Source organism: Electrona antarctica (assembly GCF_951216825.1).
Source record: "Electrona antarctica genome assembly, chromosome: 15".
In the NCBI taxonomy this organism is placed as follows: domain Eukaryota; kingdom Metazoa; phylum Chordata; class Actinopteri; order Myctophiformes; family Myctophidae; genus Electrona; species Electrona antarctica.
The window spans coordinates 40,899,566-40,925,976 of record NC_136796.1 but is presented as its reverse complement, the minus strand read 5'-3'; the positions used below and the strand labels follow the sequence as shown (position 1 = coordinate 40,925,976).

At 44.5% G+C, this 26,411-nt stretch overlaps 1 protein-coding gene across 3 annotated transcripts in view; it reads right to left on the bottom strand.

Moving 5' to 3' along the window:
* Nucleotides 1-635: 635 nt before the first annotated feature.
* Nucleotides 636-26,411, bottom strand: part of adcy2b (adenylate cyclase 2b (brain)) — a 104,804-nt gene continuing 79,028 nt past the window's right edge. The window contains exons 15-25 of one of the 3 annotated variants that reach the window (XM_079521811.1): nt 24,062-24,146; nt 19,922-20,062; nt 18,948-19,151; nt 17,436-17,620; nt 14,722-14,806; nt 10,954-11,112; nt 8,633-8,779; nt 7,251-7,358; nt 6,848-6,962; nt 4,500-4,624; nt 636-1,321 (exon numbers count right to left, since the gene is read on the bottom strand). In XM_079521811.1, the coding sequence (XP_079377937.1) occupies nt 1,169-1,321; nt 4,500-4,624; nt 6,848-6,962; nt 7,251-7,358; nt 8,633-8,779; nt 10,954-11,112; nt 14,722-14,806; nt 17,436-17,620; nt 18,948-19,151; nt 19,922-20,062; nt 24,062-24,146 (1,507 nt within the window). In that variant the 3' untranslated portion in view covers nt 636-1,168. Of the gene's footprint in view, nt 1,322-4,499; nt 4,625-6,847; nt 6,963-7,250; nt 7,359-8,632; nt 8,780-10,953; nt 11,113-14,721; nt 14,807-17,435; nt 17,621-18,947; nt 19,152-19,921; nt 20,063-24,061; nt 24,147-26,411 lie in introns of those variants that run through there. The other 2 variants (XM_079521812.1, XR_013791661.1) reach the window with 2 other exon arrangements.

Below are 26,411 nucleotides of genomic sequence, written 5' to 3'. Positions count from 1 at the left end.
CAGTAGAGTGTTTGTTCAGTAACAGAGGTCTTCCTGTCTCTGCAGCTCTTTCCGACACTCTGTTCGTGGTTCAATCACTGTGTTTTGTCGTGGCTTTGCTGCTGTCCAAGCAGTTAGCTCATAACATTAGCAGCTAGCTAACTTCGAGCTGCGGTCTTAGATGCAGGCGGTGTGGCCAGACTTCCGCAGTGCGAGGCGGGGCTTAGGAGGCAGCCAATCATGACTAGGTCGCTACTACATGATTGGCTAGCTAGGTCGCTAATAAGAACGGGCCTGTTGTACAGTACAGTATGTCAGGTTTCACCTGTAAGGTATAGTTAGTATGTTATAACATCTGCAGTACATCTGGAGGTGGTCTCCTTACTCTTCCACTGACAACTGTAGACCCTGGGGTCAACTAGTAGTGTTGCATTGGTAAAATAGCTCCATAATTGCACGCTGTACCACGCCCAAGCTTGTTTCAGGAGCACACGCACGTGCATGCGATTACAAACAACCCTTAATTTCGCACCACTAGCGGGCGTTAACATAGGAATGAGCCTATAAATGCATAGCAATGGCCCATCGTGTGGCCTGTAGTGTAGGTGTTAAGCGACGTGCGAGTGGCGTCTTTAAAATAGCGTCCCACCAAAACCAGCAATGCGACACTGACTAGTACTGCTTGAAGCGCAATACCTCCCCTGACCAAGCTTATTGCCAGATTGTTACAAAATGCCATCTCTCACGTGGAAGACCCAGATTTGAATCCTTGGGGTAGGATACGGAAGTTATGGATTGCAGCTTTAAATGAGCTCCACATCACTATAGTCCTGTACACGTGGCCTATACTGCCATCCGATGACCAGGAGCGCATCTTCCTTTTCATCAGGCTCTCCCCCTCTTGGCCGCGTGGCAGGTCTGCATTGGAGCTGGGATGAAAAACCAGATGCAGCAACAGCACTGAATGGACTGCGACTGTGCACCCGCGGACCAACACCGATCTACCGTACGTACAAGCTTCCTAAGGAATGACGATGTGCTGGAAAGTTTGCGTGTCCGTCGGTCACGCTGGTAGTTTCGGGTAATGTTGGAGTCGACAGAGTCCCCGGGAGGCAGATCACGTTATTTTCACTTTGTACGTTGTATGTGTGATCGGTAAAGTCCACTGTTTCACACATGTTGCGTGTGTTCAAGGCATCACGGTCCCCTGTGACAGAGATCGGGTCATCTCGGTGTGAACAAAATAGGTCTTGAGCTCTCCCTTACCCTTCACGTTGATGATGCCCCGACATGAGCACATGTATCCCAGCGCTGTCAGGATGCAACTCGTCTCCTCTGTCACCTGCATGGAGAACACAAACTGACGTTAGACGTTTAGCTCGGGTGGTGCAGTGGTAAAGTATCTGCCCCGTGTTTGGTTCGAATCCACTGCGGTGCACCCGGCGTTGTCAAGTGTCTACTTTATAGAGCGTCGCAGTCCCGCCTCCTACCCTGGACCAGGAAATGAAACCCAATGCATTATTCTCATAGACATTTCTTAAAGTATTTATTTAAAGACGGTTACGCCGCGGACAAAGCCAACTCGAGTCGTGACAACTCATGACAACACAAACAATATTTTGGACCAAACAAATAATTAGAAACAAGAAAAAAACGGCAGGTTACAACACTTTTTTTGTTGTTTTTCTTCTTTGTAATTATTTGTTTGGTCCAAAATATTGTTTGTGTTGTCATGAGTTGTCACGACTCGAGTTGGCTTTGTCCGCGGCGTAACCGTCTTTAAATAAATACTTTAAGAAATGTCTATGAGAATAATGCATTGGGTTTCATTTCCTGGTCCAGGGTAGGAGGCGGGACTGCGACGCTCTATACAAACCCGTGTTTGGGGGAGCAAAGCCAGGCATAGAGGAATGTATTATTTCCTACATGTCAGCAGGGAGTAGAGGATCCAAGGCACTCTGTTCCAGTGAGGTGAAAAAAAGCCTTTTTTTATTGGGTTTAAGGCATGGGTTCTCAACGCGTGGGTCGCGACCCCTCGGGGGGTCGCCAAATTATTTTAGGGGGTCCCCAAATTATTTAAAAAAAATATATATATATATATTTTTAAATTTTATTTTCACTTTTTTTCAAAAATAGCAGACCTACAAGCTCGTAGCGCGCCACTCGGTGGCGCGCTATGAGCTTGTAGATCTGCTATTTTTCAATAGCTAAATTATAACAATGCTTAAAACACCAAAAGGGGTTCCCGCCCAAAATGGTTTAAGGTTATTGTAGCAGTCAATTTATATTGGGGGTCGGGAGGGGGCGGGGCGGGGGTCCCGAGACATTGCCAAAGCATTTCCGGGGGTCCCCGGCCAAAAACGTTGAGAACCCCTGGTTTAAGGCATGGCAAAGAACATTACAAAAAGGACCAACGCGTTTCGGCACTCAGCCTTCGTCAGGGTCTCATGGGATTGCCATGCCTTAAACCCAATAAAAAAGGCTTTTTTTCACCTCACAGAGTGCCTTGGATCCTCTTCTTTTATGATATTATCTAACCTCGCCAACGAGCACCTGTATTCAGTTCAACAAACAACGGACCACGGCAGCGCTCCCCTCTTCTTCTATTCAACATGTCAGCAGGGAGTGTTGGGTGGGAGGTGTGGAATTAAGCAATATTACACGAGAGGGTGTGTGTCATCACTTCAGTGATGCTTGCGGAACTCGACTTCGTCTCGTTCCTCACCGCATCACTGTCGTGGCAATAATCACGTTAAACCACACCCTCGAGTGTAATATTGCAATTATGCAACAGTTACCCTTAAAACTAAGAAAATCGCTGAAAGAAAAAAAATATATTTTTAATGACAGATGTAGTCACTATGACCACAAATGTCCTGGGAGAACAGAGCAGCTGAATTCTTTGTTTTGATTAGGTGGTGAATGGTGCTGGTTTAACCCACGGCTAGAAGGCTGTTTCAACCAATCAGATTGCTTCCTCGAAACGACCTGTGGTATAATGAAGGTTCTATACGTCTTTCCGGTCGGGGCTCCTAACTGGCAGGCGAGTCAGTAGGATATACAGCCGCAGTGACAACACAGACATGTGTGTGAGGAGGAATTAATTGGCATAACGACGGAAGTCTGATAACAGCACATGACAGAGTGAGCCTGGGCCACTTCAAAGTTTAACCCATTCTGACCTGAGATCAGATTCTAAAAATGTCTTCTACATTCTGACAGTTTTCTGAAAAAGCTGTGTTTCTATGTCAGTCGTTCTTCGATTTTTCAAAAATAGCAGACCTACAAGCTCGTAGCGCGCCACTCGGTGGCGCGCTATGAGCTTGTAGATCTGCTATTTTTCAATAGCTAAAGCATAACATAATGCTAACTTCATTGTACGCCGATGTCGTGTCGCACATCAAAATACAAATCAGTAACCACCCCCAGGTACCATGGGTAGGTTTACTTTAGCCTGGCGCAGCCAGACTTCATCCGCCCCTATTGCATATGCATGCGCAGTGCAGCGCAGTGGTATATTAGTATCGCAACTTGAGGGTAGGTTTACTTGGCCGCAGCCCACATACTTGGCTACGCTGCTCATCCCACAAATGCAGGTTCCTTACATTCCTTACATTGTCAACAAGCATTGTTACAGCAGACAAATTCGTTACAATTGAAAATGGACAATGCTGTCTGTCAGCTTACGGCTTACAGAGGTAAAGAAAGTTCAGTTTTGCCGGACTGAGAAATTATTATTTCATAATCATATTTTGTTTAGCAAAGAAATATATATTGTCCGACACCATTTCTTTTCTTTTCTTTTTTATCCCATGATTTTGTAACCCATTTGTTCACCCAGTGTCAATTATCAAATTTAATCCTGGGCAGCACACTCCCCCTCTGCCAACCTGGGGAGAGCAACGGACTGACCTCATGCTTCCTTCTATGCATGAGGAGTCCGAGCCGCTTCTTTTCACCTGACAGGGGGGGAGTTTCCCTGGTTGGACGTAGTGCGTGGAAGGAACACGTTATGCCACACACCTTTTCCAAAGCTCTGTGGATATATCATTTTCATTCTATTATTTGTTTTCATGTGATACATATAGAGCGTCGCAGTCTCGCCCCCTACCATGGACCAGGAAATGATTCTCCGTTCATTTTCCTCATAGACATTTCAGAAAGTATTTATTTAAAGACGTTTACGCCGCGGACAAAGCCAACTCGAGTCGTGACAAATCATGACAACAAACACTTTTTTTTGGGCCGAACAAATAATTAGAAAGAAGAAAAGAACGGCAGGTTACAACACTTTTTTGTTGTTTTTCTTCTTTGTAATTATTTGTTTGGTCCAAAATATTGTTTGTGTTGTCATGAGTTGTCACGACTCGAGTTGGCTTTGTCCGCGGCGTAACCGTCTTTAAATAAATACTTTTTGAAATGTCTATGGGAAAAATGCATTGGGATTCATTTCCTGGGCCATTGTAGGGGGCGGGACTGCGACGCTCTATACCAAGGCATATATAACCTAGCAATCTCACCTGTATCTTCCCCAGAACGCCGGTGGTTTCCATCCTACTGGCTACATTCACACTGTTCCCCCAGATGTCGTACTGAGGTTTCTGGGCCCCGATAACTCCTGCAATCACCGGCCCGTGGTTGATGCCTGACCCAGGGAAACCCATGGATTAAAGCAAAATGAAAGCTCCCGACTGAAACGGTTTGCATGATCCAAGTCTGTGTGATTTGTGAAACCGTATGAAAAGAGCCCCCCCCATACTAGTACTGTTTGCTAAACACAATATGTAGAATTATGATGTTTTAGTAAGTTGCTGCTGTTCAACATACTGCCAAACAGGTGAAGAAATCACAGATGTCTTAACCTTTTCTTTTATATGAAATATCAGAGATGCTTCTGAACATAATTTGGTAGTTTGACCACGTCAAATGCTCTAATAATGCTCTAAAACAAACAAAAAAAACAAATAGTGGCAGAAGCTATTTTCCCTGTGCAACATGCTTCCATAGAAGACATGCTGGCTTCTATGGAATCCAAACTGTAATCAGCCGTGGTAAAATGGTAAATGGTAAATGGTGCATTTATATAGCGCCTTTATCCAAGGCGCTTTACATAGATTGTGCATTACATTCACCCATTCACACACACATTCATACACCGATGGCGGCGGAAGCCATGCAAGGTACCAACCAGCACATCGGGAGCAATTTGGGGTTCAGTGTCTTGCCCAAGGACACTTCTACATGTAGACAGGAGGAGCCGGGATTCGAACCGCCGACCCATGGATCATTGGACGACCTGCTCTACCTCCTGAGCCACAGCCACAGGGGAGGGTGTTGGGAGTCAGGTTTGGCGAGGTCCGGTCGTACGGTCCACCCCCCGGCCCGGCCCAAAGTAGTTCCGCCAGTGGTCATGGCTGCCAGTTCCCACCTGATGTTGTGCGGGAGTCCAGACTGCTTCAGGCAGTACCGGATGGCCGCTAGCTTGCATAACGTCTTCAGACTGGGACTCAAGTCTAAGACAAAAAGGGCATCAGAGGTGCTCAGAGTCGCTGCGTCGCTTCCTCCAAAGAGGAAGATACGATCTCCCACCATGCAACAGTACATGGCAGAAATCGTCGGACACAGCCCTTTCCCCTTGGGCTCGACCTTCTTCCAGGAGAAGCTCTGTGGACTGAATTTCCACACAAATGTCTCATGGAGACCTTGTCCGTCTACACCACCAAATATGTACAGCTCCCCATTGTAGGCAAAGGCTGAATGACGCCAGCGTCCATCTGGAAGAGGCTGTGCAGAAGGCGTTCTCAGCCATTCGTTGGACTCTGTGTCAAACACTGTGATGGTGTTGCTGTTGTTCCACTGGCTCCCATAGCCTCCGAATACAAATATCTTTGTCCCGATGACGGTTGCGGAGCAACCTGATGGATTACGTGGCGGGGTGCCTCTGGTGTTAATCAAAGAAGAAGTGTGGCGGTGTCCAACTTGTACATGTCATCAGTGTCATCAGTACCAAAAATCACATCTGATCGGATTTGTCCTGAATGGATATACATGACCGTCCCCAACACCCAGGCTGAGTGGTCCCTCCTCCCCTCTGGAACAGTCCCAGAAACCTGTGGTTTAAACCATCTGTGGGTGTCCACGTCAAATGCATAAAGCACGTTGCATAAGGCATCTGTATAGCTCGTATCTCCTCCCCAAAGGTAGACGGCATCTCCTATAAGCACAGCTGTGTGGCCCGCGCGCATGGACGGAACCTCAAGGTGAGCTTCTCCTCTTCCAGGTGTCACCGCAGGGGTCAACTCCCTCCAGCATAAAGACACTGTGTTGAAGGCATGCACTTCAATCTGATCCCCGTTGGTCCTGTCAAGGTTCCCTCCAAAGTAGTACAGCTCGTGTCTCACCGCTACAGCGGCACGATCACGTTCCATCTCTGGTGGTGATCCTTTCTGATGCAACGTCCAGGAAAGCATGTTGTAACAGAACAGTTAATGGTGAATTGAAGTAAGGCTAAATCAACCCGTCGGTTTCCCGCTCTGTAGAAGAATGAAGGGCCAAAGAAAAGAGCCAAAGGAGTGTGCTTCTAGAGTCTTTAGAATATTGGTTGAGAGAGCCTTGAAGATAATAACAGTCATGAAGAGTTTATGTGGTGAAGGGTTGGGTCTTGGAGAACAGAATCTCTCTACTACACGGTGCTTTTTATGCTGCTGGACAGAGTGATGATGTCATCCCGTTGAGCTACGGCGTATATCCATATATGGCCTCCCAGCAGGTCAGCCATGCACAAATATGGGGTCCCCAGCGTGTCAACTAAGAACTTGGAATCACACTTCAAATGCACATACTTTGACATTTAAAACACACCACTCACCAACTCTGAGTCTGAAGTCATTGAAGGAATGTTTGTTGATGATGTCAAGTTTCCCAACCAGTGCAAAGGCAAATTCCACCATGGTGCCAATGTGCATGTACTGTCTGTCATGTTCCTGCAGAGAGATAAGAGAAGCCAGATTTAACAGTAGCATCGAATAATAAAGTAGGGTAAACACAGGTGTTACCAATTATACTAGAATAGAATAGAATAGAATACCGTATGTAGTATGACGGAGTAGGACATTCATTTACAGAATAAAATGTTGAAATATGGAGTTGAAATATGGAGGTACATGGTTTCTACCCGATAGCAACGATAATACAAATTGGCCCTAAACTTTAGTAGTCCAATCTTGGAAATGTAGTTGTTTAGCCCCTAAAGAAAAGCCCTTGCTTCATGCCTGTGTGTACTCTGGTCCAGGGGTGGCATTGAGTCCAGTAGCAGCCATGTAGGTGCTGCCAATGGTCTTTATCTTCTCCACTCCACTGAACTTGGGCTTAGACAGCAGCTGGAAGACACACAGAAGCAAACAAACCCAATGTCTGATATACGGTCATCTCTTGTTTTGAACATTCTCTCTTTCAAAATGCACAAAAAGTGGCCAAATGTGGTATGAATGCTAAATGTACTGTATTCTAATATTAAAATATAATAATAATAATAATAATAATGTAATTATATAACTGTAATTTAGTATGTTTATGACATATATAATTCACATTCTGCTCATCGCTCTACTACCCTTGCCTGTCTCTAAAGTCTAGACAAAATCAAAAAAGACCTTGAATACAATCTTTTTCCCGACCCGCTCTTCATCTTGTTTTCCACTTTCATCTTCTGACATCTTTGACATTATGCCAATTCCCCCATGTTGTCCCCAGGCTGTCACTGCTGATCCCCCCCCTGCTGATAGCCCCTTCAAACCACCAGCCCCATTCATTTTTTAAGAATAAAATGTCTTTGTTGATGTTGTTGCTGTCGGATGGAAACGGATGGAAAAATAGCCTGAAACAAGCCATAGTTAACCATAGCTTTACTCAGGTTAAGTTTAGGAATAATCTTAGGTTTAGGCATAGTTTTTACTGAGGTTAAATTGAGGAATAAGGTTAGGTTTAGGCATAGTTTTTACTGAGGTTAAGTTGAGGAATAAGGTTAGGTTTAGGCATAGTTTTTACTGAGGTTAAGTTTAGGAATAAGGTTAGGTTTAGGCATAGTCTTTCTTTACTGAGGTTAAGTTTAGGAATAAGGTTAGGTTTAGGCATAGTCTTTCTTTACTGAGGTTAAGTTTAGGAATAAGGTTAGGTTTAGGCATAGTTTTTACTGAGGTTAAGTTTAGGAATAAGGTTAGGTTTAGGCATAGTTTTTACTGAGGTTAAGTTTAGGAATAAGGTTAGGTTTAGGCATAGTTTTTACTGAGGTTAAGTTTAGGAATAAGGTTAGGTTTAGGCATAGTTTTTGCTGAGGTTATACGTTTAAGAATAAGGTTAGGTTTTAGGCAGTTTAATTGAGGTTACGTTTAGGAATACTTTCGTGGCGAACGTTCTGGATTTGGATTTTGTTTTGGGTGGCGAGCATTCTTCTATTCACCATAGGAGACTCTAGTGCAGTCACAGAGTACTGCGAACATTGTGAATTGTGTGTGTTTGTTGTACCCCAAAGGGTAGGATTTGGACCCCCAGTACCCACGCCCATGGTGAGGAGAACTTTACTCCTGCGCCACCTGGATGCCCGTGAATAAAATCTTTTAAAATAGCGAAGAAGTCAGACAGACGGACGGTATACCTCATCAAAGTCGGCGATGATCTCGTTCAGGAGGCGTAGACACTCCAGCCCCTCCTTGTTCACGTCAGACTCTGTGTAGAACTCTTTGAAGTCAGGGATGGAGGCGAACATCACACATACCGAGTCATAGGACTGGTGATACAGATCCTGATGGACACATACAGAGAGGGTGGGGGGGGGGGGGGGGGGGGGGTTAATTACAAGTACTCTGTACTGTAATTTATTGAAATTCTTTATTAAGAAAGAAAGAAAGAAAGAAAGAAAACATTAGTCAACAAAACTGAAGTAAACAAGAGAGAGATGACAAGATACTAATAACAAACAAAACAACAGAACACAAGTCAAGAGTACTCTGTTAATTGAGTAGATTTTTCATGTCCTTTTTTTAGTCTACTTTCACTTAAAGGTGACATATCTTGGTTAAAACAAAAAGCTTATCTCTATATTCTGATAGAAATCATGGCTATACTTGAGCGGCTGTCGCTCAGGAGGTAGAGCAGGTCGTCCAATGATCCCTGGGTCGGCGGTTCGAATCCACATGTTGAAGTGTCCTTGGGCAAGACACTGAACCCCTACATTGCCTCCAATGAGTCGGTCGGTGTGAGCTTGCCACCATTTGGTGTGTGAATGTGGGAAGTGAGGACGCTGGCGTCGACTGTTCGCCGCTTCACCTCCCAATGTATGAATGAATGAACCATTGTAAAGCGCTTTGAGCACTTGGAAAAGCGCTATAAAAATGCAATTAATTAATTCATTATTGAATGCTTTCCTCCAATCAGGAGAGAGGACCCATTCATCAGCTTCAGCTGCAGCTATATTGTTCCAGTTCCAATTTCATCAGCTCTCAGCCCATCGCTTCCAATTTCTATTTGTTTATTCTGATCTCTGGACAAAATCCAAGAGTAGGCTACAGCTCTGCTGTTCGCTTTTCTTATGAAGAAAAGATGGCCATTACCTTGGACAGCGTCACTGGATTAGAGAGGGATTGGATGGTACAATGTAATCATGGAGAGATTACGGTCAGGGTGACACCCTGAACCCGGTCCACTGGTGGGCCGTGAGGATACTGCAAGTGGGCCTAATATTTTATTAATAATTTAACATTAATATATATATTGTTTTTAGTTTTTGGCTTTTGTGCCTTTATTGATAGTTACAGTGAAGATGGAGAGAGAGAAGGGGAGAGACATGCAGCAAATGTCGTCATGAACGGGACTCGAACACGCAACGCACTGTCAGGCCAGAGCCTATATTTGGCATGCGCCTGCAAAACTTTGTGCTAAAACTTGCGTCGTCAGCGCCCTGATGTATGGCAGCGAGGCCTGGACCACCTATACACCAGACATGAGAAACAGCTAAACAGCTTCCACCTGCGCTCTCTACGCCGCATCCTGGGAATCTCTTGGCAGGATAAAGTTCCCCACACAGAAGTCCTGGAACGTGCTCACTCCACCAGCATGTGCTCACCATGCCGAGCCTGCATGGCCAAGCCTCAGGTGGCTTGGCCATGTCCACAGGCTGGACCCTGCCCAGAGCTGGCCTGTACGGAGGGAGAGCTGTCGACAGGCTCCAGACCTCTTGGTCTGGAGCCAAGAGGTCCTTGAAGCTTCCGCTTCAAGGACGTTTGCAAACGTGATATGAAGCAGGCATGAATGCATTGACCACTACAACTGGGAGGAAGGCCCGTGGCGTTTGGAGGCGGACCGTCGCTGCAGGAACTCGCCGTGCCGAGGAGAGGAGAGGCACATCTCTTTGCTGCAGGCGAAGAGACAGAAGAGGAAACTGCACTCCTGACCTGTGCCAGTCCCCTTTTCAGATGTCTGCGCCAACTGCACTAGAGACTGCCACTCCAGAGTGGGGCTGTCCAGCCACAGCCGCTGCTGCAAGCATATCCACACAGGCCCCTTTTCCACCGGTTGGTTCCCAATGGGAACCGGTTCAGTTCTTTTTGGTTTTTAGTCCATGAGCCAGAGCTCCAAAATTGAAACGTTAATTATGAATTGAGTGGGCAAAACCATACCTATATTAGATTGTTATCACCATTAAACTTCCCCAATTGAGAACTTACACGAAGACAATGATTTATTGTATTACAAATTTTACATTTTTAAATATGCAAATGAGGCATTATGTAGGAAAATATGCAAAATAAGAAAATATGAAAAAGCTACTACACCCAATATGTCAATTTGAAGCTATGATTCCCTGCTTTCATATGACATGACAAAATTTAAATTCAAAAAATCCAATGGCAGTCCCTCAGTCAAATTTGGTCACATATATGTATACAGTACTGTAGTATATTATAAATACAAGCTGACCTCATTCTTCCAGTTGCGCCCGAGGAAGTGTTCTGCGACATGGGCCGGCAGAACGTTCTCCAGGAGAACGCGGTTGAGGTTCTCCATGGTTTCGATCTCCTCGCACTCCCTCTTGAACTTGTCCCTCCAGAGGAAGTCTAACCTACAGTAATATTCATTCTGTTACAGGAGGACACAGAGTAAAGAGACACCCGTGTCATTTCACACCCTCCATTCTGCTCTCCGGTCATTGAACAATGCATGCATGGGGACGATAAAGAGAGGTTAGTATGGGAGAGAGTCCACGAGCCACACACCTGTGTTTATTATGCTACAAAACACTGTTATTAGGCTTAATTATTAAAGGACAACTTTAGGTTTTTTTCAACCACGGTTCATGTTTTAGGTTATTAGAGAAAGTAAAAGATGAGTGTTCATTTTTTTCATTTGCTGCTTTCTTTCGTTTTAGGGATTTTAGCTGTTTTTGATAGGGGGCGGGGGCATTCGAACATGGGGCTAAATACGTCTTTATTTACAAAATGTTATAGTGATTTTTTTTTATTATTATTTACTATAGTCCTACTAGACCCCAAGAAATTATATTTGACAACAAAAGATCATGGGATCTACTGAATGTGTCAAACTGACATATTGAGCCCATGACACACAGTGTGGCTTCCCCCCAGTAGGCTACCTTCACATTCAGTAGATCCTGTCATCTTTTGTGGCCAGATGTAATTTCTTGGGGTCTAGTAGGACTATAGTAAATAATTTTAAAAAAAATCGGCATAATATTTTGTAAATAAAGACGTATTTAGCCCCATGTTCGAAAGCCCCCGCCCCCCCCTGTCAAAAATAGCTAAAATCGCTAAAACAAAAGAAAGCAGAAAATGAAAAAGAATTAAAACTCATTTTTTACTTTCTCTAATAACAACCTAAAACATGAACCGTGGTTGAAAATAACTAAAGTTGTCCTTTAAGCACATGAAATCTAGCATCCTCTGGGGCAAACATTTGGTGAAAATTGCTGTTCTACAACAAGCTCATGCCGTGTTGCAAGTAGTCTGGAAACCAGACGAATCTGCCATTGCATAAAATAAATAAAATATTGCCCTCGCAGTGATCTTATTCTGGCCATATGCCAGGCTACGTCACAAGAGCTTGTAGAACGGCTATTTTCGGCAAAGAGATTTGGTGTTGAGGGGCGGGAAAGGAGTGACCTGGTATAGAGCCCTGAGGGACCCCTGTCAAAGTAAGGACATATGGTCGAAGTGGTTGATGCCTAATTCATACTTTAGATTTTCAAGCTAATAATGCATTGCATTGGCTAAACAAGCTACGTTTCAATCCTAATTGTTAGTTCTGACAAACATCCATTAGGTTCAAAATGTTGTGTTGTGTTGTCAATAGGGTTTGTTGTTGGAGCATACAGTATATATAATACAATACAGTAGGTATGTGGACTCTTTTTATGCTTACTGAACCTCAGTCCAGCAGCACTCATATAGATTGTTCCACACACAGACAATGTTTTGCTCGTTTCATCCATGAACAAAAGCAAAAAGCCTTGGACGATACAGAGCACCACGACTATGCTTCAACGAGACGTTACACAAAGCCAGTCACTATAGGCCCATATTGTCCTTGAAAACAATGTGCATTCCTCACGGACCATGAGACCATTTTCTCAGAGATATGGGCTCCTTATATTTCTAATCTTTCCAGGCAAATGGAAAACTTTATCAGATCTGTGGGGATATAAACCAAACCATCTGAATCTAAAGAGCATGTTTGGTATTCATGGAAAATTAATCCATTGAGACCTGGAACGCATCCATGTCACGTTAGCATTATGTTATAATTTAGCTATTGAAAAATAGCAGATCTACAAGCTCATAGCGCGCCACCGAGTGGCGCGCTATGAACTTGTAGGTCTGCTATTTTTGAAAAATCGTTAAAATGTGCCTCAAATCTTTCCGAAAATTGTCATGATTTAGATTTTTTTTTTTTTTTTTCCGACGTCAGGCCTGAATGGGTTAATGCTCCAATAAAAGGATCAGTGAAACAAGAGCGAGGATCTCTCGCTGCTCTCGTAGCTCAAGGAAACGGTACTGTATGTGGACGACGGGGCTGTTTTGCATACGAGATGGCCACTGTCTGTGCATTGGTTATTTATGCTTGGGGACTTCTAAACATGCCTAAATGTGTCGAGGAGAATCATCTATCTGGGGAGCGCGTGTTTGTGCGTGTGCGTGCGTGCGTGCGTGCGTGCGTGCGTGCGTGCGTGTGTGTGTGTGTGTGTGTGTGTGTGTGTGTGTGAAAGAGAGAGAGAGAGAGAGAGCACTGTGTGTGTATGCATGTCAGATATGGGGGTATATGAATGACCCATTATACCCCTGTGTGTTTGAGCTGCGAGCTCCAGGCATGGATGTATGTGCATATGTGTGAATACATACATCACAGTGTCTCTCTCTCTCTCGCCCGATACAGTTATATATCATGATGTGTGCGATTAGCAGGCTAGTTGATGCATGTGTTTGCCTTACTGGTTTCACCCTTGAGAGTATACAGCACATGTTACATCCAGTGCTGCTTCAGTCGCTCTAGCCTAACCTCCCACGGGGCAGCACACCTAAACCCAACGCACCCCTCACCAACCATAATCCGGTCGTTTTAACGCACCCCTCACCAACCATAATCCGGTTGTTTTAACGCACCCCTCACCAACCATAATCCGGTCGTCTTAACGCACCCCTCACCCTTAACCCATTCTGGACGGGAACCCCTGTTGGTGTTTTAAGCATTATGTTATGCTTTATCTATTGAAAAATAGCAGATCTACAAGCTCATAGCACGCCACCGAGTGGCGCGCTACGAGCTAGGTCTGCTATTTTTGGAAAAGTCGTGAAAATGTGGTTCAAATCTTTGAATACATATTCTTTCAGAGCGAACGTTTTTAACTCAAATCTTTGCTTCTGAGGGGTTCCTGCATGGAATAACATATTTTCAGATGGCGGTCTACGGCCAAATATATATCATTCTGGGGGTCCTTGACATGAAAAAGGTTGAGCACCACTGACATAGAAACATGATTTTTAAAATGTCGAAGTCAGGCCTAAATGGCTTAATCCAGTCGGACCAATGCTATGTCTAACCAATGCTATGTCTAACCAATGCTATGTCTAACCAATGCTATGTCTAACCTCCCCTAGTGGGTCGTTATGCTAACATGTGGTCCTCTATAGCTTGGGGATGAATCGAGACCAAGATACAGTATACATATATTCTTGTGGATGTTTGCTTCTCTTCAGAACACAGGGGGAGATTAACAAGGCCAGGCGAGGGTGAATTCCCAACGCATCTTAGAAACCGACTAACAATGATTCTAACCCCTTAAGCTCTATTCTATAATTTACTTTTTACATAATACTCCCAAGATAGCCAGTCTACAAGCTCACGACGCACCACTGACCAGACCGCAACTTTCTTCATTTTGGAACAGCACTTTGAAGGACTTATTTCTGTGACTTAAAGTTAGAGTTGAGTCAAAAGGTATTTGCCCACTGAGACAAAAGCAATGTATTAGTGGTTAATCCGTTTTAACGCATCCAGAAAAAAGAGAAAAAATGTTGTCATTCGTTTTCTTTCTTTCTTTTTTTCCAATAAAAAAAGACTCTCTGTGTGTGCAAGGGGCGTACAGTAAGTCTACAGCTCTGGTCTCCATGAAGTTCATACATTCATAAAATGTCCCACAGCATGTCACGGTTTCATTTCATGGCGGTGACTGACCTGCCTGGCTAACACCAGCAGAGTGATGAAGAAGATGAACAGAGACACTGAGCCCATTGTCTTCAGGTCCTTCAGGACTCCAGGTCTGGAGACAGAGAGAGAGAGAGAGAGAGAGAGAGAGAGAGAGAGAGAGAGAGAGAGAGAGAGACAGAGAGAGAGAGAGACAGAGAGAGACAGAGACAGAGACAGAGAGAGAGAGAGAGAGAGAGAGAGAGAGACAGAGAGAGACAGAGACAGAGACAGAGAGAGACAGAGAGAGACAGAGACAGAGAGAGAGAGAGAGAGAGAGAGAGAGACAGAGAGAGACAGAGACAGAGACAGAGAGAGAGAGAGAGAGAGAGAGAGACAAAGGGCAGAACATTTCAACCTGACATTCAGCCTCTGTCAGGCAGCTTACCCTAGCTTACCATCTTAACCCATTTTGGGTGGGAACCCCTTTTGGTGTTTTAACTAAGCATTATGTTATACTATTGAAAAATAGCAGATCTACAAGCTTGTAGGTCTGCTATTTTTGAAAAATCGTGAAAATGCGGCACAAATCTTTGAATATAATATTCTTTCAGAGCGAACGTTTTTTTATCCTGGGAACCTCTTCGCAGGATAAAGTTCCCAACACAGAAGTCCTGGAACGTGCTCACTCCCCCAGCATGGTGAGAACATGCTGGTGGAGTGAGCACTCTCCAGGACTTCCAAGTAGCGGGTGCATTACGATTCGAAGGCCAAATGGCATCACTGTGTATTGAAACAACCCATCCGGAGTCACGAATGCTGAGATCTCTGAATTGCCAGTTAGCCTGACTTGCCAGTGACCCTTGAGCAAGTCCAATTTGGGCACGAATTTGGCAGAACCCACTCTATCCACGCAATAATCCATGCAGCTACTCGAGAAGTAATTAAGACTTCCAGCTGGTGGTGACTTGAGGACAATTTGCACAGTCTTATCGGTCAGTGCTCATGCGTCCAAAGCCAATTGCCTCTTGGCGACCAAAACACGTTTAATCTTACATTTTGAGAGACAGCAGGGGGGAAAATATCTAACTTAGGAGTGGAGAAAACTTTTTCTGATAATGATATTGTAGTCAGTGAGGGAGGCGAGGTGCCCTCGTACCAAACTGTCACTCACATCTGGAAAATCAATTCTACTCCTTCTCCGAAACAAAAGAACCAGTCGCAATCCTCTTTGCCAGAGGCGAAGCTTAAAGGGGAAAACCACCCATTTTCAACATTTTACTATGTCATTAATATACCTTAGAGCTGTTGTGTGGAAATAATAAAAAAAAGTCCCCCCATTTTGTATTTCCTAGAACTGTAATTATGAAAAAAATCATTAACATGGTGAAACACATCTTGATGACATCATCAAGATGTGTTTCACCATGTTAATGATTTTTTTCAGACCTCTAGTTCTAGGAAACACAGAATGGGGGAACTTTTTTATTATTTCCACACAACAGCTCTAAGGTACATTAATGACATAGTAAAATGTTGAAAATGAGTGGAATGCCCCTTTAAACAGCTCACAGTAACTATAGGTTTCTTTCAACTCTCAGTTACCACTTATCTATCCTCGGCTCACAATTCGTTGGCTCAAATCTCTTCGCCAAAAACAGTTCACGGACGTGACGTCTGTGAACTTGTAGATCGGCTATCTTTGGCATTTTAAGCTTGAAGATCTGCTATTTTTGACAAATGTTTGCCCCAGAATAGGGACACACATAGGGTTCAAGTGGTTAAAATCTGAAGCTGAAGACCTTTTTTGTTTGCTACTGCCTTGAGGTTCTTGGCTCATTTATTATGCTGCCAGGCGATATAGGGGAAGCAGTCGCATCAGGGCCTGCTCCTACCGTAGTACACTGTAATCTCTCTCTCTCTCTCTCTCTCTCTCTCTTTCTCTCTGGCTCTCTCTCCCACAAACACACGCTATTAAGTTACCGTGACTACATTTTCTGTCAATATTGTGTAAAATATAGTTAATTGGGGAGGTAAAGGTATACGCTTTATTGTGAAGGGCCCTTCACGGCACCCGTGAAGGGCCCGAGTGTTTAAACTGAGTGTTTAAACCCCGAGTGTTTAAACTGGGGTGCTTACTGGCTCGTCTGGCTGCGCGTTACAGTAACAGACTACAGACGTATTTGCCTCCGGTGTTGCTGTGAACAGGTTTAGCACTGCATACTCTGCCAGTCGCCAGCTGGTAAATCAATCTCGCACCAGGGCCCGTGGGACATTCCCTCCGCCGGTGTGTGCTGCATTACTTTATTGGGAAGAGGAGCTAACTCGTGCATTGCCAAAGGGTGCTGAGTTAAAAGCTTACTAAGAGATTGAACCCAGGCTTTGGAAAAGGCTTTATTGTAGAAAAAATTGCCAATTAACGTTTCAATCCGATGTGGATCTTCTTCAGGTCAAAACTTAATTCTCATATTTTTATTTAGCATACTATTTTATTTTAAGATCTTATCTTTTATTATTTTCAACTATTTTAATTGTATTCAAATGACCTTCTGTGTGTGTGTGTGTGTGTGTGTGTGTGTGTGTGTGTGTGTGTGTGTGTGTGTGTGTGTGTGTGTGTGTGTGTGTTGTGTGTGTGTGTGTGTGTGTGTGTGTGTGTGTGTGTGTGTGTGTGTGTGTGTGTGTCTGTGTGTGTGTCTGTGTGTGTGTGTGTGTGTGTGTGTGTGTGTGTGTGTGTGTGTGTGTGTGTGTGTGTGTGTACTATGCACCTGTCCAGTTTCTGAGTGCGGTACAGTGCAGTACTGTATCCATCCAGCAGGGGAGCGTGGGTCTGGAGGATGATGATGTTGTATATCACCACAGCAACCAACATCACCACCATCTTTAGCTCATAGTTGATTCTCAGAAACACAGAGCATGACACCAGGCCCAGGATGCAGCAGTAGATGAAATACTACAGAGAGAGAGAGTAGAGAGACCAATATACTGTAAAACACGTAAAATACACACACACACACACACACACACACACACACACACACACACACACACACACACACACACACACACACACACACACACACACACACACACACACACACACACACACACACACATACATATACAGTATAGAGCGTCGCAGTCCCGCCTCCTACCCTGGACCAGGAAATGAAACCCAATGCATTATTCTCATAGACATTTCTTAAAGTATTTATTTAAAGACGGTTACGCCGCGGACAAAGCCAACTCGAGTCGTGACAACTCATGACAGAAGAAAAACAACAAAAAAAGTGTTGTAACCTGCCGTTTTTACTAAATAAATACTTTAAGAAATGTCTATGAGAATAATGCATTGGGTTTCATTTCCTGGTCCCGGGTAGGAGGCGGGACTGCGACGCTCTATATAGCTATATATATATCTTATCTAACTATAAATGCACCAATATCTATAAATTCTCTATACGTACAGTATGTATATCTGCGTACGTCTGTAATCCACGTAACTCGAGAACCGTTCGCCCCACCGACTTCAAATTCCACATACAAGTTCCACCCCACCACGGTTGTCCAGAACCGCCCCAATAAGGCCTTTGCCCGGGCTCCTGGACAGGGCCCCTGCCCACTGCCCAGTGTCCATATATGGAGCTGGCCTGTTCTGACATCATACTCGTCTGCAATGACTCCATATTTGGGCATGCCTGACAAAGAACTCCATGTATGGGCATAAAAGGGACACAGACATAATATCTGGGCGGGGCATGCATTTCCAACTTGCATCGTTCCAAGTAGGCCAGTGCCCAACGGGCACCGCTGTAGAGGCTCCAACGGGCACCGCTCTAGTAACTAGAAATGCACCAAGTCTCTGTGTGTGTGTCGGTACGTCTGTACGTCTGTAATCCACGTAACTCGAGAACCGTTCGCCTCACTGACTTCAAATTCGACACACGCGTAAACCCCACCACAAGGGGTGCAGTGCCCGGTGTCGAGTCGATACATATCGTAATAATATGAATATCACAAATTCGTAATGGCATGAAATACAGTTTGGATGAAACCATCGCTGTCAGGCAGAAACCTTGTATCTCCATATTTCAACTTTAGTGTTTTCGTAGATTTCGTACAATGTGACACCATGCAATGTCACACAACAGCAGTTACAATAGCAGATCTACAAGGCATCACAATGCGTCGTGTACAGTGTGTACAGTTGATCGGCTATTTCAGAATTCAGAATAATAAAAAGGGAAGGTTTCCCCCATGCTTTCCCGCTGTATACTTACAGGCAGATAGAACTTGTCCTCGTCTGCGAGATGGGAGGAGCTTGGAGGGTCAAGCATGCTGTCATTGGTTACATTGGTGTGGGCGGGACTTGGTGAGTCAAGCAGGCTGTCATTGGTCGCATTGGGGTGGGTGGGTCTTGGTGAGTCAAGCAGGCTGTCATTGGGAGTCGTTGGAGTCGTACGAACTTCGTCTTCCAAGAAGAACTAGCCAGGGAGACGGGCATGTCAGTGTGTGTGTATGTGTGTCACACAGAAATAATTGAGTCCAAGCTTAAGCTTATGTTGTTGCACCAAAATAGAAAATGTAATGTGGGTAGGTATACCCTCACAAAAAACATGCAGTAATCCTGGTCTCTAAACTGCCTCCCCCTGGCCAGCCGGGGCGCCTGATGGAGAGGAAAGGAACTGGTTGGAATAACGTGTTCCTTCCACGGCCTACGTCCAACCAGGGAAACTCCTCCCTGTTAGGTGTAAAGGAGCAACTTGGACACTCATGCATGAAGGAAGCGTGAGTTCAAGTCCGTTGCTCTCCCCAGGTTGGCGGAGGGTGTGTAGAGCCCAGGATCACATTAGATAATTGACACAGGGGTGAAAAATGGGTTACAAAATCGTGGGATAAAAAATAATAAAAAATAATAAAAATAATGTAATGTATTTTGATGGAAAGAGGTCTACAGTACAGGCACTATAGGTGGAGAAGATGAGTTTCAGTATACTGCACTGTATATGTACTACTGGCTGCTATACGTACAAATCTGCATTACAGCTCAAGTAGACAGACTGTAGCAACCAAACGTTTTCAATAAGTGGCTGGTTCTGGACTTATTTTCTCTCAAGCACTCTTGCAACATGTGTTGCGCTGCTTGGCTTCAGGGAAAAATAATTGACAAACCCAAAGGCTTAACTTAAAAAAAAAAAAGATTCACTTAACACCCATTTAAGTCCACACTGAAGACGAGGACCTGGCCACTCACCATGTTGAAGACAGCCATTACCAGTATGAGGGCGGTGGTTGTCATGGTGAGGACCAATCGCAGCCAGGGTTTGTTGGCGATGATGATGCGTGAGAAAGTTGGGAGCCAGGGAACGGAACAGACGGATCCTTTACCTCCCTGCTGGGGACACGTGCCGGATGGACAGACAGACAGACAGACAGACAGACAGACAGACAGACAGACAGACAGACAGACAGACAGACAGACAGACAGACAGACAGACAGACGTGACAGACAGACGAATGATGTCATGAGTATAATGAGATTGGTTCATATAAAGAGATATTCACATCACACTGTTGTGAATGCCCTTGGTTCTGTGACATAAGACCTAGCCTACAGTATACTTCCTGGTTGTTCATGCTTAAATGGTAAATGGTGCATTTATATAGCGCCTTTATCCAAGGCGCTTTACATAGATTGTGCATTACATTCACCCATTCACACACACATTCATACACTGATGGCGGTGGAAACCATGCAAGGTACCAATCAGCACATCAGGAGCAATTAGGGGTTCAGTGTCTTGCTCAAGGACACTTCGACACTAACTCTGGGGGAGTCCGGGTTCGAACTGGCGACCTTGCGGTTACCATCCAGCCACTGTACCCCTGAGCCACCGCCACCCCATGCTTGTTAAGTATCGCTTTACAGGTCTCCCTAAAACCACGGTTCCCGAAGTGGGGTCCCCCCGGGGACCCCAAGGGGTCCTTGACGGAGTTTTAGGGGGTCCCCAGCTAAATGATAGTTAGGAAACCAAATGGACCCTTATGGGTCTGTAACTCTTAGAGAGTGTACAAATGGAACGAGAGTTAAATTAACTTTGATTTTACAATATACTGTACATTGGGGGTCCCAGAGATAGAAATGCCATTAAATAGGGGACTGTAGCCTAATTCAGGTCAAACCGGGGGGTCCTTGAAATGAAAATGGTTGAAAATCACTGCTAGAGCCGTAAAACTCTTCTCTTATGGGGGTCCTTGGCATATCATTTCTAATGGGGGTCCGCAGGCTAATGAGTATCATTTTGGGGGTCCTTGACATGAAAAAGCTGATTCAGAACACTGCTGACTGAGTCAAGAAAGTAGTAGCATGCTACTCCCTTTCTTAGATTGTTCCACTGGCTCCCTGTCTGTCACCCAACGGAAAAATACTACAGTTGGTTAATAAAGCATTGTATTATTTAGGGTATTTATTATTTAAGTACATTTCTGAATTCATGCTATATCATCAAGATATTTGTCACTGTACTCATACAGGTAGATACAGAGAAATGCAAGTGTGGTAAGGTCTGCAATGATGTGCAACATCAACATAACATAATACAGCCAAAGTAATGAGATAAGAAAAAAGCTGAGTGAGTATAGGGGGGGTCACATAGGGGCTAACTATGATGTACATATATACACTGTGCAATATTGTTTAAGCAATATGTACAGGAATAACTACAGTTCTGAGGCAACACATTATAATTTATTATGTTTCCTCTTTCCTTCTATTGTCCATGTCCTGTTTATGGCTCCAACAACCGCTATAGGAAAGAAGCTCTTGGCTTTGAGGCGCCTCAAACATCCATGTGACCATGTGGACACCGACACATGGTCACAAACAGTCCGTTTCCAGGGTGTTGCCTATCTTTCATAATCCTCAAGCAAGCTGTGGTCATAAATATACAGCAGGGACGGGACGGCATGCTCACTCTCTCCACTGGTGCCCCATTGATCAAGAGGGGCACGAGGGACCTCTGCCGTTTCTCGCGGAATCCATGATGGCTTCGTGGACGTTCTGCAACGTTGAAGAAGAGGGAGTTTCCTTTGGCACCACACTGCTGCATCAGTTCTGGCATGGGGAACAGGTCTGTTTTCTGTTCCGAGTCTAAACGTTCGGTTTTCCTGCAACATATACTGTATCTGGAACAGACTCCCAGAAAACCACAGGTCCTTTTGCTCTGTGTTCTTAATGTTTTATGTAAAGCCCGTTGGCCTTGCCTTGAAATGTATGTACCATACACATGCATCTGCCATTACCTTAACTAACTGAATAGGGTTTATATGACCTCCCGCAGGGAGGTCAACAGGGCCCCGTGTTCAGCGCTGTTTGTATTTAGCAACATCCCACCTCACTTAACTGGAAACATTCCCACAAGAAGCCCTTCCACTGCACTAACACTCCTTCACAGACGAACGGAGCACATAATAAAAAACAACTCGGGTCATTACACAAAACCTGCCACCACCACTCACTCACACACACACACCTACGCATGCACGCACGCACGCACTCACGCATGCACACATGCACACACGCACAGTAGTAGTACTACACACCCACTAAATTGTAAATGGTGCAATTATATAGTGCCCTAACGGCCTAACTGCCCTTTCTCCGAAGCACTTAACAAAGTGCATTACAGTTCACAGTCACGTACATTCACTCCTCACCAGTGGAGGAGACCATGCAAGGCACAACGTGCTCATGGGGAGCAGTTAGTTATGGGGTTCGTTGTCTTGCTCGAGGTCACTCTGACACGCATGCAGGAGAGACTAGACGCCACCCCATCAATACAAAATGTATTGACAAGCTCTGAAAAACTTCAGCCATGCACTCGTCTCTTTGGAATAAGAGATGTCAGGTCGAGTTGGACAGATAGTGTGCCAAGACGATGAATGGATAAATCAATGGTCGTCAACAGAGACGTTTAGCGGGTAAGAGAAGCGGCGCTGTCGGCCAGGGACGGTGGAGGACGGCAGGCTTCATTTCTCAGAAAGAGCACTTTGTATTTATCCCCGCACGGACCTCAGACAGCTTCTATTAAAGGTTCAAGGCAGTTGCACAGCTTTTGAATTCTGCGTGACAGAAACATTCAATACGTTTTTATTACGGATCGATCTCCGTCTCGTGTTTGCACGCGGGCTTATTCTCAGTTTATTTTATTCTCTCCTCTCTTTCTCTTTCTCTCTCTCTCTCTCTCTCTCTCTCTCGCACTCTTTCTGTGCATGTTACTCTTAATAAATTACTTTATTATTTTATTATTACTTTAAAACTCTAATTACTTTAAGTAGTTATATTACTTATTACTTGGTTGGTATTATGTTACTCATTAAATTACTATATTACATTCGCTAACCCCCCCCCCCCCCCCCCCCCCCCCTTCCAAAAAAGTGGTGCAATGTATTGGCTTCTTTTAGAACTGAATCTACTTGACCATGACAAGAATTAACCTCCGCATGAAGAGTCACTAATCAGTCACACATTACAGCCTTTCAAACCTGATGAAATACAGTATATAGTATACAGACAGTAAATGCATATAGAAATCGAAAATGTACAAAAACTTAAAAGGTAAACCAGAATTACTTTATTTTTAGTAACTGTAATACTGTGTCATTACCGTTTTTGGCAATTGTGATCCCTTACACTACTCATTTGTTACTACATGGGGGAAAGTAATCTATTATTACAGTAAAACATTACATTACTTTACTGCCCACCACTGGAACAGCATGTGTACAGTAATGTGCTTGCGTGAATGTACAGTACACGTGACGCATATGTTTAGTTTGTGAGTGTTTTATGTACTATAAGTAGTGATGGGAGATTAATCGGCAAACACATTGGTTCATTAATCGTTACGATTAATCGGTCTGTCTTTACAGATAAACAAGCCCAAAGTAACAGCTTGAACAGATCTACAAGCTCACAATATTAAATATAAAGGTATATTTAAGTTAAATCTGACTTGCCTAAGCCTGCAGTGCAGATACGCTGTTACAGTACATGTATCTTTCAGAATGGACAAAATTATTATAATTTTTCAATACAGAATGAGATCATATCGACATCGGTAATATCGGTTATCGGCCATAACAGCAATTAATTATATTGGATATCGATATCGCCCAAAATGTCTCATCGGCACAACCCTAACTATAAGGGTTCATGTCAACACTTGGCAAAGGAGGCTGAAAAACAGCCAAAAAAGACACGCACGACCTATTGATCTACAACCTATTAGGATCAAAAACAGTGATAGTTCAAGGATAAAATAGTCTGCACAACAATTTATGCTCCCAGACCTAAACTAACGTTTATTCCTCAGACCTTCTTGTCAACACTTACCAGAATGTGACCAGCGAAGCAGATGAGCAGGATCAGAGCCAACAGCAGGAACGCCATCCCAAAGGAGATTCCCAACACAGCCGTCCTGAAAGACACGCACAGTCCACGCACACGCACGCGCACGCGCACGTGCACGCACACGCACACACACACACACACACACACACACACACACACACACACACACACACACACACACACACACACACACACACTAAGCTGCCAGCCATACAGTACCTCTGAGTCTACAACAATAGGGTGTCTCCGAGTTCCCTGAGGATTATCAAAGAGATCGTCACACCAGCAATGGACTGTTGTCCACGTAAGGAGCACCTTTGCTTGTAAAACCTTGTAAAAACAGCCATGTATTGAAAAGACAAAGAAAGCAAAAAGCTTCAAACAAGCAACGAAACCAGGACAACATGTTTTGACCAAACGTGAGGACGTATAGTCCACGTTCTCCACGCAAGAAGCACCTTTGTTTGGACCTCCCAACCAGTGGTGGAAAAAGTACTCAAATGTTTTACTTAAGTAAAAGTATAAATACTGCCATGTAAATGTACTCCGTTACAAGTAGAAGTCCTGTATTCAAAATGTACTCAAGTAAAAGTACAAAAGTATCGGCATCAAAATGTACTTAAAGTACTAAAAGTAAAAGTACTCATTGTGCAGAATGTGACATTTCACAAGTTCAAAATGTGTACAAAATCTATTGAAAATAGCAGATCTACAAGCTCACAATGCGTCGCAACGCGACGCATTGTGAGCTTGTAGATCGGCTATTTTCAAATGGCCGAAATGTATAGGGTTGAAGTGGTTAATGTATGTTTTCTAATCAAAATTTAAATCGCCAAAGTAACTAGTAACTAAAGTTTTCAAATAATTGTAGTGGAGTAAAAGTACAAATTTTGTCTCTGAGATGTAGTGGAGTAGAAGTGAAAGTACTGGAAATTGGAAATACTCAATTAAAGTACAAATACATCAAAATTGTACTTAAGTACAGTACTCAAGTAAAAGTACTTAGTTACTTTCCACCACTGCTCCCAACACACGGTCACGACACGTGGCGAGTCGGTTCCCTTCCCATATTTGCACGTATACTGTGCTGGGGCGTGACGTCACCGTATAGCTAAAAGAATACTGCAGAGCATCCCATAAAAGAGGTGATGTCACGTCTACAACGGCGAGGAGAGTCACCGCTATTAGAGTGGTTTGTGTGTGTGTGTGTGTGTGTGTGTGTGTGTGTGCGTGCGTGCGCGTGCGTGTGTGCGTGCGTGTGTGTGTGTGGGGGGGGGGGGGGGGGGGGGGGTGGGTTTGTCCCTTTGGCTCTTAGTGGCGGTAAATTAAGATGACCGTGGGTTTTTACCATCGTCATTACAGGGACGCCACTCTTTGATTAACTTGATCCATAATTGCCTGGCAGACACGGCGCCATTTCATCACAATCCGCGTTTTAACATTCCTTGTGGAGCTCCCCTTCTGCGCTGTGCCACCCTTAATGAAAGAGGTGGGCCACGGCAGACACTTTGAGGCTGTTAAGGCAAAGCTCTTTCCTATTTCCTAGAAGATGTTACGAGCGGAAAGAGAGGAAATTGATGTTAAGTGTTTGTGTGAAGGAGCATGTTGTAATTCAGTGACTGTTGATTTTGAGTGTGTGTGTGTGTGTGTGTGTGTGTGTGTGTGTGTGTGTGTGTGTGTGTGTGTAGTGTGTGTGTGTCTGTCTGTGTGTGTGTGTTTGTGTATGTGTGCATGTGTGTGTGCGCGTGTGTGTGTGTGTGACTGTGACTGTGTGTGTGTGTGTGTGTGTGTGTGTGTGTCTGTGTGTGTGTCTGTGTGCATGTGTCTGTGTGCATGTGTCTGTTTGTGAATGTGTGCGTGCGTGCGTGCGTGCGTGCGTGCGTGCGTGCGTGCGTGCGTGCGTGCGTGCGCGCGTACGTGCGCGCGTGCGTGCGTGCGTGCGTGCGTGCGTGCGTGCGTGCGTGCGTGCGTGCGTGCGTGCGTGCGTGTGTGTGTGTGTCTGTGTGTGTGTGTTTGTGTATGTGTGCATGTGTCTGCGTGCGCGAGCGCGTGCAATCCGTGCATGTGTGTGTCCGGAGCTGATCTCACACACCGAGGCTGACAGATACGTCATAGCTGACTGGAAATCATAGATCATTTTGAAGATACAGTACTTATCTTTTCTGGCTTTCAGACATGATGTCATGTTGCAGTCAAGTTTTTGTGTTTGTCTTATTCACCACCCCCCCCCCCCCCATTTCAGCATGCCCCCCGTGACGTCATGTGCCAGTCAAGTCTATGGACTTTTAATGGCCCCCCTGCTTAAATGGAGGATGGAGGGCTCGTCTGAGGA